The sequence below is a fragment of the Eumetopias jubatus genome, unplaced genomic scaffold (genome assembly GCF_037043125.1).
Source record: "Eumetopias jubatus isolate StellerSeaLion01/CBP00866 unplaced genomic scaffold, mEumJub1_p1.0 scaffold_10, whole genome shotgun sequence".
NCBI classification, from domain to species: Eukaryota; Metazoa; Chordata; class Mammalia; order Carnivora; family Otariidae; genus Eumetopias; species Eumetopias jubatus.
This window is the reverse complement of record NW_028274816.1, coordinates 14,178,893-14,196,838: the sequence shown is the minus strand read 5'-3', so window position 1 is coordinate 14,196,838 and position 17,946 is coordinate 14,178,893. Positions and strand designations below refer to the sequence as shown.

Sequence of the window (17,946 nt, the reverse complement as noted above, 5' to 3'; positions counted from 1 at the left end):
TGCAAGTTGCCAGCAACCTTGGTTACTGGCTGTAAGGCAGATGCAATCAACTTAAGATGAAACCATTAAGATGGGCCCTCATCCATATGAGTCATGTCCTACAAGAAGAGACCCAGCCATATACACAGGGAGAAAATACCATGTGAAGACAGAGGCAGAGATTGAATGATGTATCTACAAGCCAAGGAACTGCTTGCTGGCAAGGATTGCTGGCAACTGTCAGAAGCTGGAAGAGAGGCAGGGAACAGATTCCCGTCCCAGAGACTCCAGAAGGAATGAACCCTACTGACACCTCAATTTTGGGCTTCTAGCCTCCAGAACTGTAAAAGAATAAGTTTCTGTTGTTTTAAATCATCCAGTTTGTGGTACTTTGTTAGAGCAGCTAATCTAGTGGTGGAATCCAAAGTGGTGGAATCCAAAGTCATGGCCTGGGGGAGCATAGGTTGAGTTCAGGGAGAGAGCAGTTAGCTGGGGCTAGACTGGGAAGGGCCTACAATATGACGACCTTGGATAGGTGTTTGGATTTATTCATTCAGGCAATGAGATACCACAGGGAATAAATTAAATCGGCAAGGGACACAGTTCTACTTGGGATTTTTAGAAGTGTCAGAGAAACAGCCGTTCTTTAGAGCGGACTTGTTTGAATCATTCTTCAACTTCTGATATCTCAAATTTACTCACTTTTTCCTTTAAAAGTGATTAATCCCTTCCACACACAACTGCAAGGATTTGACAAACTCAAGTTTGTCATTAGTAACCACGGGTTATCTTGTACTACTAAACCAGGCCGTTTTTAGACATAATCGGCTAATCTCACTTAATCCTCACAAATACCCCCCACGAGACCCGCCCGTTATCCTCTACAAACAGGGATTAAAGAAACTCAGGAGGAAGGCCGAGGTGATTTGCCCTTAGGGAAATATCCAGCTAAAGATTGAAGACCCGCAACCTTGGTTACTGGCAGTAAAGCAGGAGGCAAATTACTTAGGCTACATCAGCCTACATTTTCCCAGCTTTCAAACTGGCACGATAGCAGCTCTACTGTCGGGTCCGTCGTGATTAAACGAAAGCTTTTCAGGCACTGCGAACCGCAGTAAACGGCGCGGTCACCATTCTCCGGGACCACGTGGTCCCGGGAGTGCCAACTCCGCGGCGAGCCCACACACACCGCTCGGTGCGGGAGGCCTCGCCAGGGTGCGCTGTGACGATGCTCGGGCCGGCGGGCGGCCGCTCTAGCCGCCCCGGAGAAGTTGCTGTCCTTACCTTCAGCCGGAGCCCGCACCTCTGTGTCTACGCCCGCTGGCCCTGCGCTCCGTCCTGTAGCGACCCACTGCCTTCTTGCCGCCCACCATGGCCCTGCTGCACTCCGGCCGCGTCCTGTCCGGGATCGCCGCCGCTTTCCACCCGGGCCTCGCTGCTGCGGCTTCTGCCAGAGCCAGGTAAGCAGGGGAGACCGAGACGGAACTGGGGACAACAGGCCTGCCCAGCCGGGCTGCGGACACCCCAGGACATCTCCCCGCCGCCCCTCAAGCACAAGCGCGAGCACCACACACACACTTTCTCTGACACCCCGTCGGCTTCACTGGGGGCTGATAATTGAGCGTCGGCGCCTCCAAGTGACCGTCGGGGTCCTACATCCCTCCCCTCCCTTGCCCCAGGACCGTAGGAGAGCGCGCCAACGCGTTCCCCCGGGGTTAGGAAGTGTGGCCCTCTACGGCACCCGGACTCCCATTCGGGGGGGGGGGTCACGCGACGCGGATTCGGCGCCGTGGGGGTGGGGGTGGGGTGGCGAGTGGAGAACACACGGAGCTGCGGTGCCGGCCGGCCTGGCGCCGATTGGCTGCGCCGCCGAAACTGCCTCGCGCCGATTGGCTGCGGTGCTGAGGGGCGCGGGTGCCCTTGATGGGCTACCCTGGGGCATGGCGGGGCTCACCTGTCCTGGCCTCCCTCCGCCCTGAGCAAGGTTGGCAAGGCCGCGGCGTGCTGCCGGTCGTGGGCGGGGGGGGGCGGGTAGGAAGTACACGGCGGAAGGCTCCTGGGGCTCTGGCTTTCAGGCCCACCTTTCGTTTCTGCATCCCCTGACCTTGGGGTGTGGCATTCTCCCTCCCTTCCCCCCCCACCCCCCCATGTTACCGCCTGAGTCGCCGGTGACCCCTGGGCCTCGTGGCCTTTGCATGGAGAAGGGTCAAGGTGTAGTTTACCTCCTTTTTGTTTGACTCTGGGGAAGTCGCCGTTCTTCCTCTCCCCCTCGCTCTGCACTCCTTTAGTGAATAGTTTGTCACCGCAGTTTCTCAGAGCCAGGTGCTAGACCAGATGCTAAATCTGAGGGAGAGACCGGTATCACTCAAAAAACTGACAAATATGGGGGACAAATACGGGGCGCCTGGGTGGCTCCGTCGTGAAGCGTCTGTCTTCGGCTCAGGTCATGGTCCCAGGGTCCTGGGATCGAGCCCCGCATCGGGCTCCCTGCTCCGCGGGAAGGCTGCTGCTTCTCCCTCTCCCACTCCCCCTGCTTGTGTTCCCTCTCTTGCTGTGTCTCTGTCAAATAAAATCTTTTTTAAAAAATGACAAATATGGGGGCGCCTGGGTGGCTCAGTTGGTTGGGCGACTGCCTTCGGCTCAGGTCATGATCCTGAAGTCCCGGGATCGAGTCCCGCATCGGGCTCCCTGCTCGGCGGGGAGTCGTCTTCTCCCTCTGACCCTCTTCTCTCTCGTGCTCTCTGTCTCTCATTCTCTCTCTCAAATAAATAAAAAATCTTTAAAAAGAAAAATGACAAATATGTAATTTCACACTGTGCTGAGTGTTGCAATAAAAAAGTACCGAGTTTAAAACGAATTAGAAATTCCTTCCTGAGGACCTGAGCCGGACGATTAATTCACTCAAGAAGGCGATTTGGGACTGTATCCTTAAGTACCACCTAATGAGGAACCTAGTCTCCAACCCACCTCCAGCCAGAGTTGACTAAAGGAGCAAAGCCTTGGCCTGTTACCCGTCCGTGCCTTGATTGTTTCCATGTCATCTTCAAAGCCCGCAGAACAGTTTGTCCCTTATGCAGCCTCACACTGTTGGCAGTACAGTTTTGCTTGGGCTTTCACACTTTATCTCTCCCTGATTTAGCTCCTCCTTGGCCCCCTGTCAAGGTGTGCTCTTTAAGCCAGCCTATCTAGTGGACCAGAATTAGAGAGGGGTTATCATTTACGCAGCACATTTGAAGAAGAGAAAGCGGTGTCTAAAATTATGGGCAAGAGAAAGTCTTTCAACATTGTAGTGGTCTTAAAGTAATTATTGTTTTATAGATTTGGCTGAGTAGCCTAAAGCTTTACTTAAAAGTGCTTGATGAAAATCCCAATGGGTGTGACCTTTTAGTCATTGAGTTTGAGTGGCTGACTCATTTTTCTTTTCTGTCTTTTCACAATGAGAATGTAAGTTCCATGACAGCAGAATCCTTACCGACTTTGTTCATTGATGTAAAGTCTTAAAATACTTGAGCATCTGCAGCTGAAAAGGTGTTGTTCAGGTTTAAACAATGATACATGATTGAGTGATAAAGCCAGATGCCTATCTAGCCTGGGCTGGTAACTGTTCAGGTAACAAGGAAGTGAGAACCTTCACTGCTGCCACTGTAGAAGTGATCAAAATCCAAAGGGAAAACATTTAAAATAAACTCAACTAATTGAAGTTTCTTTTTTTTTTTAAACATCTCATTTTAATACAATTCAACCTTGGCAGTCAGTATTCTGAAGAACTGAGGATTTATCCTATGAAATACTTAATTGGTTTTGGGTCATTTAAATGGAACTCTAAGTTCAAATGTTTCATTAAGCTGCATTTTTTAAACAGAAAGCACTCAACATTTAACCTTGTCTTGTTGACTGTGCTGTGAAAACATAGTGACATGAAATCAAGCTTAGTCCCAGGTCAATGAAGAAAGGAAAATATGCTAATGTATTTTGATTTATAATGATCTGTTCTTAATTATCCTGATTTAATTTTTAGTGAAATAACTGAAGGAGAACATGATACCCTTTAGTAAGTCAGCGTGCACTCTCTCTTTCTCTCAAATAAATAAAAATCTTAAAAAGGGGGTATACTCCTGGGTGCCTCGGTTGAGCATTTTACTTTTGTTTTCAAGTCAGGTCTTAATCTCAGGGTCATGGGATTGAACCCCGAGTCGGGCTCTGCGCTCAGTGGAGGGTCTGCTTAAAGATTCTCTCCCTCTGCCTCTCCACTCATACACATGTGCTCTTCTCTCTCTCAAATAAATAAATCTTAAAAATAAAAAAAAAAAGGCAGTGTGCATAGTGGCATAATAACCAGTATTGGAAGATCAAAATTGTAGTACCATCTTTGCCATTTTTAGTTCTGTGATCATGAGCAAATTCTCTTATTTTTAAAATAAGAATGTGAGGGAGGGGAGCCTGGGTGGCTCAGTCAGTTAAGCGTCTGCCTTCAGCTCAGGTTAGGATCCCAGGGTCCTGGGATTGAGCCCTGCATCGGGCTCCCCTCTCGGCAGGATGCCTGCTTCTCCCTCTGCCTCTCCCCCTGCTTGTGTTCCCTCTCTCGCTGTGTCTCTGTCAAATAAATAAATAAAATCTTTAAAAAAAATAAAAAAGGGAATGTGAGGGAAAGCATGTTTTTAAACTACAAAGCACCAGAGAGGTTCCCAAAAAAATTGCAAGGCATTTGAATTAGAAATGCTTATCTGGATAGTTTGTACCTAACATCTTTTGGTTTGCTAGTCAACATTGCTCAATGGCTGAGGCTTTGCACTCATGTCCAAAGTACATTGGTAGGAATCAATTTGGAGGCCACAGGTTATTAGCATCAGTTTTGTCCCTAGAGCACTCTTGTTTTCATCCATTACTATCCCTTGAAAATATCATGGTTCTTATATTGTGGGCATAAAGTCTTTACCCTTTTAAGGAATGGAGTGATGAAGGGCACAGAGGTTCCAAACATGATTACTAGTGTAGAACTAATTGAATTGAGTATCCCTGCTCCTATATTTAAAGATTCAATATTATGAAATTGCTTTTGGAATTCTTTTTTTTTTTTTTTAAGATTTTGTTTATTTGACAGAGAGAGACACAGCGAGAGAGGGAACACAAGTAAGGGGAGTGGGAGAAGGAGAGGGAGAAGCAGGCTTCCCGCCGAGCAGGGAGCCCGATGCAGGGCTCGATGCGGGGCTCGATGCGGGGCTCGATGCCAGGACCCTGGGATCATGACCTGAGCTGAAGGCAGACGCTTAACGACTGAGCCACCCAGGCGCCCCTGCTTTTAGAATTCTTAAAATATACCACTCTTGATCAGATCTCTGCCAAAAGACTCAAGACCATGGTTTCTGAGAAAATCTCTGTGCTCAATAAACTTTTGAAAGAACTGGATGAATAAGTGCTTTTCACACCGTTTAGTAAGAATGGTGCCTCCTGGGGCGCCTGAGTGGCTCAGTCGTTGAGCGGCTGCCTTCGGCTCAGGTCATGATCCCAGGGTCTTGGGATCGAGCCCCACATCGGGCTCCCTGCTCGGTGGGAAGCCTGCTTCTCCCTCTCCCACTCCCCCTGCTTGTGTTCCCACTCTCGCTGTGTCTCTCACTGTCAAATAAATAAATAAAAATCTTTAAAAAAAATAAAGATTCCTATTAAAAAAAAAAAAAAGAAAGAATGGTGCCTTCTGTCCCGTGGCTTGGGGCCACAGTCCTGTCGTTGTTGATTAAAGGCCTTAGAGACAGAGATATCTTTTTCAAAATGAAAATTGCTTACTGGAAGTTTTCTATAATATGTCATTGACATTCAAAGTATTCCTTTCACTCATCACTTAATGACAGTGATGTATAGAGGCAGGTGGCTACATGTCTTCAGGGTCTGAATTGTGGGTAGGAAATAAAGGAAGCTTTCTTTAGGCCCAAGTCAGAAGTTGCTTCAAGGTATCTGTTTCATACTGTTGCTTAGACACTGGAACAACTAAGCAGCCTACATCAATGAAAAAAAGGGGGATTTTGAGTCCTGGCAATAGAACTAGTGAGGGGAAAGGATGGTATACTGTCTCCCAAAGCTGTAGAAAAACTAAATAGAAATAACTGAAAAGCAAGAAAGACCTGTATTTGGTCATAAAGTTATGACCATATGCTAAATAAAAATATTTGAATTATCTACATACTTGCCTCACCAGACACCATGCTAGTGGCATGGTAGTTATAATTGAAAGCACAGAAGTAATATAGTAGCAATGATACCCGCTAACAGCAAGCACTCCCTCTGTTCCAGGCTCAGAGTTTTATATTTAATAACTCCTTTCATCCTTCTAACAACCCTGTACAATCGGGACTGTTATGCTCTCATCTTACAATAAGGAAAGTTGAGATTTAGAACTTAGTTGGCTTGCCTGTGCTCACCCAAGCTGGTAGGCAGCTGAGGTGTTATTTGAATCCATGCAGTTTGCCCAGTACTGACATTATCTAAGGCAAGTGAATAAAAGCCTAGGAAATCCAAAAATGGAATAATCTACCCTTCAATAACAGAATTAACTGTACATAACAATTATAGCAACTAATACTAAGGCAGTTTTCAGCATGTCAGAAGAGCATAAATTTAACTCTGTAATGCTGTGCTGAGCCATCCATTGTGCCTCATGGAGGAGTGAGGTGTACGAGTGCTGACTGGACACTGACAAGTTCAACAAGAGAACCATTTTCGAGAAGGAAATTCTCACTGAGCTTGTCAGCATGGTGAGCACAGAGAACTCTCACTGTGCTGTGCTAAAACGTTTGATTGGTTGAGATTGGATAAATGATTACTAAGAGAACGTGAGCTAGTTCCCTGGGTAATTTGGAACCTTGCTTCCCTAGCTTCCACCTGCCATTGCAACACCACCACTCCCCAAGCTCTTTTTCACCTTCAGCCTTTATTCTTATGCCTCTGCTAGGAATGCCTTTTTCCTCCTGTCATCCCTAGCACTCACCTCATATGTCACCTCCTCCCGGAAGCCTCCCTAATCCTATTCTTTCTCCCCCTTCCCCAGGTTATTAGGTCCTGTCCTCAAGGCTCTGAAAAATAATATTCTGTGCTCTGAGCCTGTCTTTTTCACTGTACATCATCCCCCCACCCCAGCCTGCATTGTTTAGAACTCCCTACGGGGTCACCCCCCCTGGGCTAATGTGGTAGTCAGGGGTTGTTTTACTCTTCTTTATATTCCCAGCTCTTAGCACAGAGCATTCTCAATGACTGATTTAGGAGATCATAAAGACTTTGTTTTCTGGGGCGCCTGGGTGGCTCAGATGGTTAAGCGTCTGCCTTCAGCTCAGGTCATGATCCCAGGGTCTTGGGATCGAGCCCCACATCGGGCTCCCTGCTCAGCGGGAAGCCTGCTTCTCCCTCTCCTGCTGCTGCTTCTTCCCCTGCTTGTACACACTCTCTCTCTGTCAAAAATAAATCTTGGGCGCCTGGGTGGCTCAGTCGTTAAGCGTCTGCCTTCGGCTCAGGTCATGATCCCAGGGTCCTGGGATTGAACTCCGCATGGGGCTCCTGCTCCGCGGGAAGCCTGCTTCTCCCTCTCCCACTCCCCCTGCTTGTGTTCCCTCTCTAGCTGTGTCTCTCTGTCAGATAAATAAAATCTTAAAAAAAAATTTTAATTAAATCTTTAAAAAAAGACTTTGTTTTTTACAATATGAAACTGTAAAAAGCTTTTTGCTTATTTGCCCTGAAGAAAAAGGGTAGAATAATCTTTTTCTCAGAACAGTAATTTACCATGAGGTAAAACCTCAGTTTTGATACATTAATGCATCCTGCTGCCAAGAGAGTGTTTATTGGAAACATGGATGGTGCTCCTTGGGTGCCCTCTTAGAAATCTCAAAGTAGTTTTAGGTGAAAGATTGCCTGAAAGTTTTATGTTTTCTATATTTAGGATTCAATTTGGGAAGCCTGAATCAAAAAAATTGTTAAATATTTGATCACTTGATTAAGATAAGATTGTGAGTGCCTGAGAATTAATCATTGTTTACCTATTTAATTAAAATGACAACATTAAAATTAAACATAACATGACTGTAAAGCCATTTCATATGTGAGGAACTATGTTTTGTGTTCTGTTTTTTAAGGAAAAAACAAGGTTTCAGACCCTTAACAAGTTTTAAGAATAAAAAGAATATTTTAAGAATAAAAAGGGATCCAGAGACCAAAATGTTTGAAGACCACTGCTTTAGGACAACACAACTTTTTTCCTTGAAAAACAAAAACATATACAAAGTTGCATTTCTCTGTCATAGTTGATCCTAGTATATTCTCAACCACTCATTAATAATAACTTTTAACCAAAGTAACTTCCATTTCACAGACAAAACCGAGGGGAGGGCACTGATGTCACTCCTACATAAGCATTTTAGCAGACTAGTGGATGCACGTGGTTCACCTTCTACAGCCACACATATATCCCTTTTATACTTTATTTATATATATGTACTTTCTTATTTCTTCCTTAAAATGACAACAAAGAACATGTTCACTAAAATGACCCAAAGCTCTGGACTTCTAGTTTCTAGAACTGTGAGAAAATAAATTTGTTGTTTACCCCCCCCAAAAAATTTTTAATTAATAAAATGATCCAAAGCTGTAACCTCTCTAGCACATATAAAAATAGGAAATAAAAGTATATAAAAATTATGCTTAGTAATCAGTGTGTCTGTATCCTGTCTTACTTAGAAATTATGTAGGTATCCAATAATTAAGTAACCCATTAACTCATAATTATATTAGTCCTAGATTTTAAGTTACTTAAAGACCTTAGAAATTATCTTTAAGTGGACATATTACAAAATAAAATTACTCTTCTCCTAACCACCCATAACTCCAGTCTAATGAGAAGAATATCAAAGTCCAGTAGAGGGATATCCTGCAGTATGCCTGACCAGTACTCCCCAGAACTGTCAAAGTGATCAAAAACAAGGAATATCTGAAACTGCCACCACCAAGAGCAGCCCAAGGAGACATGACAAGTAAATGCAATATGATATCTGGGTAGGCCTTTAGAACGGAAATAGGACATTGGGTGAAAACTAAAGAAATCTGAATAAATTGTGGATTTAATAATGTGTCAGTATTGGTTCATTAATTGTAACAAATGTACTCTACTAATATAAAGTGTTAATAATAAGAGGAAACTTCGGGGGCAGCTGTTGGGAACTCTGTACTAGCTGCTCAATTTTCTGTAAATCTAAAACTGTTCTATGGGATGCCTGGCTGGCTCAGTCGGTTAAGCATCTGACTTCAGCTTAGGTCATGATCATCCCAGGTTCTTGGGACTGAGCCCCACATCAGGCTCTCTGCTTAGCGGGGAATATGCTTCTCCCTCTCCCTCTCTCACTCTCACTGTCAAATAAATAAAATCTTTTTTAAAAACTAAAAAAAATAAAACTACTCTAAAAAATTTAACCTACTGGGGTGCCTGGGTGGCTCAATCTAAGGTTAAGCTTCCAACTCTTGGTTTCAGCTCAGGTGTTGATCTCAGGGTGGTGAGTTAAGGCCCAAGTGGGGTTCCATGCTGGAGGTGCAGTCCATGAATGAATGAATGAATCTAATAAAAGAGAAAAAATAGGGGCGCCTGGGTGGCTCAGTCGGTTAAGCATTTGCCTTTGGCTCAGGTCATGATCTCAGGGTCCTGAGATAAAGCCCCATGTCTGCCTCCCTGCTCAGCAGGAAGTCTGCTTCTCCCTCTGCCCCTACCCCCACTTGTGCTCTCTCTCTCCCTCTCTCTCCTCAAATAAATAAAATCTTTTTAAAAAAGGGGGGGCACCTGGGTGGCTCAGTTGGTTAAGTGTTTGCCTTCGGCTCGGGTCTTGATCTCAGAGTCCTGGGGTAGAGCCCCCACATCGGGTTCCCTGCTCAGCAGAGAGTCTGCTTCGCTCTCCCTCTGCTCTTCTCCCCACTCATGCACGCTCTCTCTCCCACTCTCTCCCTCTCTCTTTCTCTCTCAAATAAATAAATAAAATCTTAAAAATAAATACATCTTTAAAAAGAGAAAAAATATGATTTTTATTTTTTTAATTCAAGTATAATTAACATACAGTGTTATATTAGTTTCAGGTGTGCAGTATAAGGATTCAGCAATTCTGCACGTAACTCAGTGGTCATCAAGATGTGTGTGCTCTTATTCCCCTCCACCTATTTCACTCATCTCCTGCATCTGCCCACCCACCTCCCCTCTGGAAACCACCAGTTCTTTATATTTAAGAGTCTGGTTTTTTGTCTCTTTTCTTCTTTGCTTATTTGTTTTGTTCATAAATTCCGCATGTGAGTGAGATCATATGGTACTTGTCTTTCTGTGACTGACTTATTTCACTTAGTATTATACTGTCTGAATCCATCCATGTTGTTGCAGATGACAAGATTTCATTCTTTTTGTGGCTTAATAATATTCCATTCTACCACATCTTCTCTATCCATTCATCTATGGATGGACACTCGGGCTGCTTCCTTCCATATCTTAGTTATTATAAATAACGCTGCAGTTCACATATGGTGACATACATCTTTTCGAATTTTGTTATATTTGGAGTAGATAACCAGTAGTGGAGTTGCTGGATCATATGGTGATTCTATTTTTAATCTTTTTTTTAACTTTTTTCTTTTTCTTTTGTAAGTAATCTCGACACCCAGTGTAGGGCTCAGACTCACGACCCTGAGATCAAGAGGTGCACGCTCTGCTGACTGAGCCAGCCAGGCGCCCTCTATTTTTAATTTTTTTGAGGAACCACCATACTCTTTTCCACAGTGGCTGCTACACCTTGGATTCCCACCAGCGGTGCACGAGGGTTCCTTTTTCTCCACAAGCCAATGCTTGTTTCTTGTGTCTTTGATTTTAGCCATTCTGACAAGTGTGAGGTGAAAATATGCCACGGTAATGATTAGTTGAACACAAACTTACATTTTTCATAATTTTAAACATTATATAGGAATAATGTTAGCTTATAGTATCAGTAAACTAGTATAAGTTTAGGAAAAACAAAGCCACAGAATAAAATGTATACTTGTATCATACTTAATAGGAATAAATAAAAGACATAACTATTTTTATTAAATCAGTTCAACTGATCTCAAAGGTTTATATCACTGTGAACTTGAATTTTTTAAACATTTGAGTTAGTTTCTTTAAGAAAAAACTTTGTCTAGCACATTTAAAGTACTAGAAATTCAGTCTTTATAACACAATCAGAACAGAGCACCTTTGAGATTTTTTTTTTAAGTGGAGCCCAACACAGGGCTTGAACTCACAACGCTCAGATCAAGACCTGAGCTGAAATCAAAAGTCAGGCGCTTAATGAACTGAGCCACCCAGGAGCCCCAAAATTTTTATCAGTACCCTACAGAGCTGGAAAACATTTCACATTCAGACACTGAGAGGTAAAACAAAAAAAGCCTTTCTAAATTACTGACACATAGAGATCTTATAGCTCTTTTTTTTTTTTAAGATTTTATTTATTTATTTGGCAGAGAGAGGCAGCGAGAGAGGGAACACAAGCAGGGGGAGTGTGAGAGGGAGAAACAGGCTTCCCACTGAGCAGAGAGCCCAATGCGGGGCTCAATCCCAGGACCCTGGGGTCATGACCTGAGCCGAAGGCAGATGCTTAACTGACTGAGCCACACAGACGCCTCTTTTTTTTTTTTTTTAAGATTTTATTTATTTATTTGAAAGAGAGCATGAGAGGGAAGAGGGTCGGAGGGGGAAGCAGACTCCTGCCGAGCAGGAAGTCCGATGCGGGACTCCATCTCGGGACTCCAGGATCATGACCTGAGCCGAAGGCAGTCGCTTAACCAACTGAGCCACCCAGGCACCCATCAGGCGCCCCTCTTATAGCTCTTTAGATTTACAACTTCAGCCACGGGCCAAGAATAAATACAAAAACCTCACAGTTCTGATTTAAGAAAAAAAGAGCTGCAAGATTTTTTTTTTAAGATTTTATTAAGTAATCTCTGTACCCAACGTGAGGCTCAAACCCACAACCCCAAGATCAAGAGTTGCATGCTCCACCAGCTGAGCCAGCCGGGCACCCCAGAACTGCAAAATTCTTGATTTAAGCTTCAAATAAACAAAGTCAAACAAACAACAAACCAAATTATGTGTCATCACTCACCCAACAGAGAATAGATCTCTGCTACGCATTTTCAGAGATAACTGAATGGTCAGATCATAAAACCAGATTCACAATCATTGCTGCTGATGAGGACTAGCTTACTGGCCACAGGTAAACCAGAAACCAAACCCCAAATCAATAGCAGGTAGGGAACAAACCAGAGAAACAGTTTTTGCCTTGGGCTGCTTCCTGGAGACCACAGGTGTGGAAGGGAGTGCCCTGCCTCCAGCTGGAAGGGCTTCTGAAGCTAGCAGGATGAATATGGGGGTGGTACACAGCAAAGTAAACCCCAACATTCAAGTGATGTAATAGGGCATCTGGCTGGCCTACATTGTCTTGGTAGGACTGCCACATGTTCTACTCAGCATCCCCTTCAGCATTCCTGTTGTCTGGACCCTGACCAACGTCATCCATAACTTGGCTATGTATGTCTTCTATACAGCAAAAGGGACACCCTTTGAGACCCCTCACCAAGGAAAGCCTAGCTACTGACACACTGGGAACAGATGGTCTATAGGCTCCAATGTAAATTCCTCAGCATTTCTCCTATTGTCCTCTACCTCCTGGCCAACTTCTACACATCATCTACACAGCCTCATTGCTCAGTGTACTGCTGCCAAAGTTACCCCAATTTCTTGGGGTTCGTGTCTTTGGCATCAGCAAATCCTGAGGGATGGGCCTGGGGATGACACTGGACCGAAGGGCTGTGACATCCTTTCCATCTCCATATTGCCTTCTGTATCTTGAAAGCCTAAAAACTCTACAACTTTTCCCACCCTTTCTCTTCCCAAGGAAGAAAACAGATTGGAAAATGGGGCTCCCTGGGCCCAGCCCTGCTAAGAGCAGGTTTCTTTAAATCAGGAAAAGCAGGAAAGATAAGGGCCAAATCACTCTCCCCCCACAGTAAGAAGCCATATTTGGGCAGCTTGTTTGCTTATTAAGTTTTTCCAGATCTTCCACCCCCACCACCTTTCAGCTGTGTTTTGCTGTGTATTTTCCTTATAATAAAGGTAATTTGAGGGGGCGCCTGGGTGGCTCAGTTGGGTGAAGCATCCAAGTCTTGATTTCAGCTCAGGTCATGATCTTGGTCATGAGATGGAGCCTGACGTCAGGCTCGGTGCTGGACGTGAAGCTTAAGATTCTCTCCCTCTCCCTCTGCCCCTCCCCTACACCCCCCACACTGTCTCTCAAAAAAAATAATTTTTTTTCCAAAAAAAAAGTTTTTTTAAGATGTTTTTATTTATTTGTCAGCGAGAGAGAGAGAACACAAGCAGGGGGAGCTTGTAGGCAGAGGGAGAAGCAGGCTCCCCGCTGAGCAAGGAGCCCGGACTCAATCCCAGGACCCTGGGATCATGACCTGAGCTGAAGGCAGATGCTTAACCGACTGAGCCATCCAGGCGTCCCAAAAAAATAAAGTTCTGTTGCCTCTGGAGATTACCTCAGGACACCAAGGAAAGATGAGGTGTACTTCCCTAGCAACATAGTTCACCTGACCCAGGTGGATGACCCCCTTCCCGCAAGACTGTTAAGGGATAATTTTTTTAAAACATTTTTTATTTAAATTCAAATAATTAACATATAATGTATTATTAGTTTCAGAGATACAGGCCTATGATTCATCAGTCTTATATAACACCCAGTTTTCATCACATCATGTGCCCTCCTTAATGTCCATCACCCAGTTACCCCATCCCTCCACCCCCCTCCCCAAGGGATAATTTTTTAAGGCAAAATCATGACTCATATATATATAGAATAATGAACATTGTCCAGCATTTTAACTTGGTAAGTAGTGAGGAAATCAATAGGATGTTATAAGTAGTTCTTGTTGATTTTTAATTCCTAAATACCTCGAAATTCTGTCTTTCTCTCTACCCTTACTGCCTCATTCTGGTTTAGGCCCTGATCCCTTAATCTCTTTTGCTAATTAATGAACCAGTGATCCTTCTGCATCTACTCTTGGCACTCTGCATTCAGTACCCCACCTTGTGACCAGATGGGCTCCAAAAATCCAAGGCTATTCCTGTCACTCCCCTTACCTGATCAACCAGCCTCCCCCTGCCTCCCAAAAAACTTTAATGACTCTACATGTTCTCACTATCCAAGATGGGACACAGGAACCTGTGTTTTTAACAAGTTCTCCAAATGCTACCCTTTAACAAGTTTAAGAACAGGATAAAACCCAAGCGCCTTAGTGGGAGGGGGGTCACATAATACTCTTGCAGTGGTCCTTGCTTGCTTCTCTTGCGTCATCTTTTACCACTCTCAGTTTCTCACAGACAAATTACATGAAATAGTCTTCGCCTGGGAATTTAGATCAGGTTTGGACTGTGAAAGCCTACATATGCACCCTGTCCTCTCCGGATGATTGGGGTATCCCCCTTCTCCTCATTACATTTGCACTAAAACCTTTGGTCTTCTGCCCTCCTCTGTGAAGTGCTTTGGCAGATTTGAGATGTCTCTGGCCATGGAAATCCAGCTACTGTGACTGATTTATTTCTCATTCCAGCTCCTGGTGGACCCATGTGGAAATGGGGCCCCCAGATCCCATCCTGGGAGTCACAGAAGCCTTTAAGAGAGACACCAACAGCAAAAAGATGAATCTGGGAGTTGGTGCCTACCGGGATGATAATGGAAAGCCTTATGTGCTCCCTAGTGTCCGGAAGGTGAGTTTGCCATCTTTCTCCTGCCTTCTCGGGATAAATAAACTGAAGAGAGCTCCTGGAGAGTGGCAGAAAAAGTGCCAGGCTGGGAGTTAGGGGACCTAGCTTCTAGTTCTGGCACCAACTGCTTGAATCACTTGTAAAAGTGAACTATGTGGTCTTTTTCAAGTTTGAACTTCTGTGGGCGCCTGGGTGGCTCAGTCATTAAGCATCTGCTTTCAGCTCGGGTCATGATCCCAGGGTCCTGGGATCGAGTCCCGCATCTGGCTCCCTGCTCAGCGGGAAGCCTGCTTCTCCCTCTCCCATTCCCCCTGCTTGTGTTCCCTCTCTCGCTGTCTCTCTCTCTGTTGAAAAATAAATAAAATCTTTAAAAAAAAAAAAGATTGAACTTCTGTGATTATCTATAAAGCAGGCATAGTGTCATGTTTAATCCTGAGGGTGCACAAAAGGACCAAAAATTTAAACATTGCCTCTTGGTTATAAGAATAGCCCTTTGTGGATGAGGGTTACTGCCATTATTTTCCATTTCTCTCATGTTGATTGCCTTAATAAGCTCTCCTACACAGGCATGTTCTGTCCCTTCTTCGTACTGAACTATAGAATAATTCGCTTTTTTTTTGTTGTATTTTTATTACTAGTCTTTCTGTTGGTTATCACTATAACTTCAAATAGTTAATCCCCTTAGGACAGTTTTTTAAAAGAACGAATGTGTTTCCTTTCCATGTGCACCTCCTCTGTTGATATATGAATGCTTCTTTGTCACTTCCAAAAGTGGGGTGGTGATGCTTCATTCCTCCATAAAGCAGAACTGGGCACAGTGAGTGCAAGTTACAGAGGAGTACTTCCAGGTGAGGGTACGGCACTCTGGAATCATCTGAGCTGCATCACCCTGCAGCCCGCTGGCTCAGGCCTCATGAGCCACTGAAGTAAGAACATGGGCTGAATGAACCCCTGAAAGAAGTGGGAGTGTGGGTTAAGGGTCATCTCTAGAACTCTCTGAGTAGAAAAAAAGGGCTCGAGAAACCATTGTGATGAGAAGACTTATTGAAAACTGCTGGCTGCTGGGTCTCAGGTCATGCAGGGATTGCTTTGGTCTCAGTCAGTTTAAAGTATTCAGCAAGTATTAGCTATTTTGTAACCTGGAATACCACCACACGCTTCTGTACATTCCTCCTTCAGGTCTTCAGCTAGTCGTAAGAGTTCTAGCAACTGTTGTTCCCCATTCAGCAGTTGAAGAAACGGGGGCTCAGGAAGGTTACTAAGTTGCTCAGGGTCACACGGCTAGTAAGGGACAGTCTCACCTCTGTCTCCAAAGCACGAAGAGATGTGGCTGCTACTATGAACTCTTTGAAGTTCTTAGACTGGCATTATACCTTGAAATACTTTTTTATGGGGGCGCCTGGGTGGCTCAGTTGGTTAAGCGACTACCTTCGGCTCAGCTCATGATCCTGGAGTCCCGGGATCGAGTCCCACATTGGGCTCCCTGCTCAGCGGGGAGTCTGCTTCTCCCTCTGACCCTCTTCCCTCTCGTGCTCTCTGTCTCTCATTCTCTCTCTCTCAAATAAATAAACAAAATCTTAAAAAAAAAAAAATACTTTTTTATGTATTCAGTTTTATTTTATCATCTTATATCTCTTTTAAGTGTTGTTTGTAAACCTTGTTCCTGTGCATTCCAAGAATGCCGTATGTTAAATATTAACCAAGAAAACATTGTGTGCCCATCCATATAAAACCTAACTGTAAAAAAACAATAAAATAATTTTAAAAATTCAAATATTTCTGTTCTATGGTATAAAATACCAACTTTTTTACTGTAGGTTTCTTTTTTTTTTTTTTGGTATGTTCACGTTTTTATTTAAATTCCAGTTAACATACAGTGTCATATTAGTTTCAGGTGTAGCACTAACCCTTTTTCTTGGACAGTATTTCCAAATAAAAACGAGGCTTTACTTCCTTTGTGTTTAATATATAAACTGAATTTATAAAACATTAAATACTAATCATAGTAATTCCAGGTGAGGAAAAGAAACTAAACAGATACCTTTTCTCTTGTCTAGGCAGAGGCCCAGATTGCTGCAAAAAATTTGGACAAAGAGTACCTGCCCATCGCAGGACTTGCTGACTTTTGTAAGGCATCTGCAGAGCTAGCCCTGGGTGAGGACAACGAAGTGTTGAAAAGTAGCCGGGTAAGCAGAGCATGCTCCATACAGAGTCTGTTTTTAAAATTTAACAGTTTAGGGTGCCTGGGTGGCTCAGTTGGTTGAACGACTGCCTTCGGCTCGGGTCATGATCCCGGAGTCCTGGGATCGAGTCCCACATCGGGCTCCCTGTTCAGCGGGGAGTCTGCTTTTCCCTCTGACCCTCTTCCCTCTCGTGCTCTCTGTCTCTCATTTTCTTTCCCAAATAAATAAATAAATAAAATCTTTAATAAAATAAAATAAAATTTAGCAGTTTAAACAAATTTGAAATAATTTAAATAAATAAAGACACGTCACTTTGTGTGTGATGATTATTTTGAGGTGACTGCACTATTTCTAATATCTCTTCTTTAGAAAGTAAGCTGCACTTATTAAATAAAGGATTTCATGTAACACCCATTGCAAAAATGTAGCAGTAATCCTGAAAATGGAATAGTAATTTGACTGAAGAGTTGACACTGCCCTGTGTGCTTATGTTCATTTTATACTGAATATGCTTTAGAAATGCCAAACTAGGAGCGCCTGGGTGGCTCAGTCGGTTGGGTGTCTGCCTTCGGCTTGAGGCGTGGTCCTGGGGTCCTGGGATCGAGCCCCGCGTCGGGCTCCCTGCTCAGCGGGAAGCCTGCTTCTCCCTCCCCTCTGCCTCTTCCTCCTACTCGTGCTCTCCCTGTCTCTCTCAAATGAATAAATAGATCTTTAGAAAAAAGAAGAAGAAGAAATGCCAAACTATGCCCAGTTTTAGGCCTATAATTAGCGGCTACCCTCATGTTCTCGGCTTCCAGCTTAGATGGAGGAAGGACATAGGCAGGGCTCTTGGGGCCAGGACCAGTCTGGCACTCCTCTGCTGCCCCTTCACGGCCAGTTTGCACATTAAAAGAGAACAGACCGTGCTCCCTTCTTGCTGCCTCCCTCGTCTCTCAGGTCCAGAGAGCATCGTGCAGCCACGAGGGAGAAGCACCCCGT

General features: G+C 44.2%; 1 protein-coding gene and 1 pseudogene across 1 annotated transcript in view; both read left to right on the top strand.

Moving 5' to 3' along the window:
* Nucleotides 1-1,230: 1,230 nt before the first annotated feature.
* The window catches only part of GOT2 (glutamic-oxaloacetic transaminase 2), a 28,105-nt gene continuing 11,389 nt past the window's right edge, over nt 1,231-17,946 (top strand). Inside the window, exons 1-3 of the mRNA XM_028095021.2 lie at nt 1,231-1,439; nt 14,632-14,788; nt 16,843-16,971. Coding sequence (XP_027950822.1) covers nt 1,351-1,439; nt 14,632-14,788; nt 16,843-16,971 — 375 coding nt within the window. The 5' untranslated portion in view covers nt 1,231-1,350. The remainder of the gene's footprint in view (nt 1,440-14,631; nt 14,789-16,842; nt 16,972-17,946) is intronic.
* Nucleotides 12,363-12,792, top strand: LOC114201527 (ORM1-like protein 2 pseudogene; annotated as a pseudogene).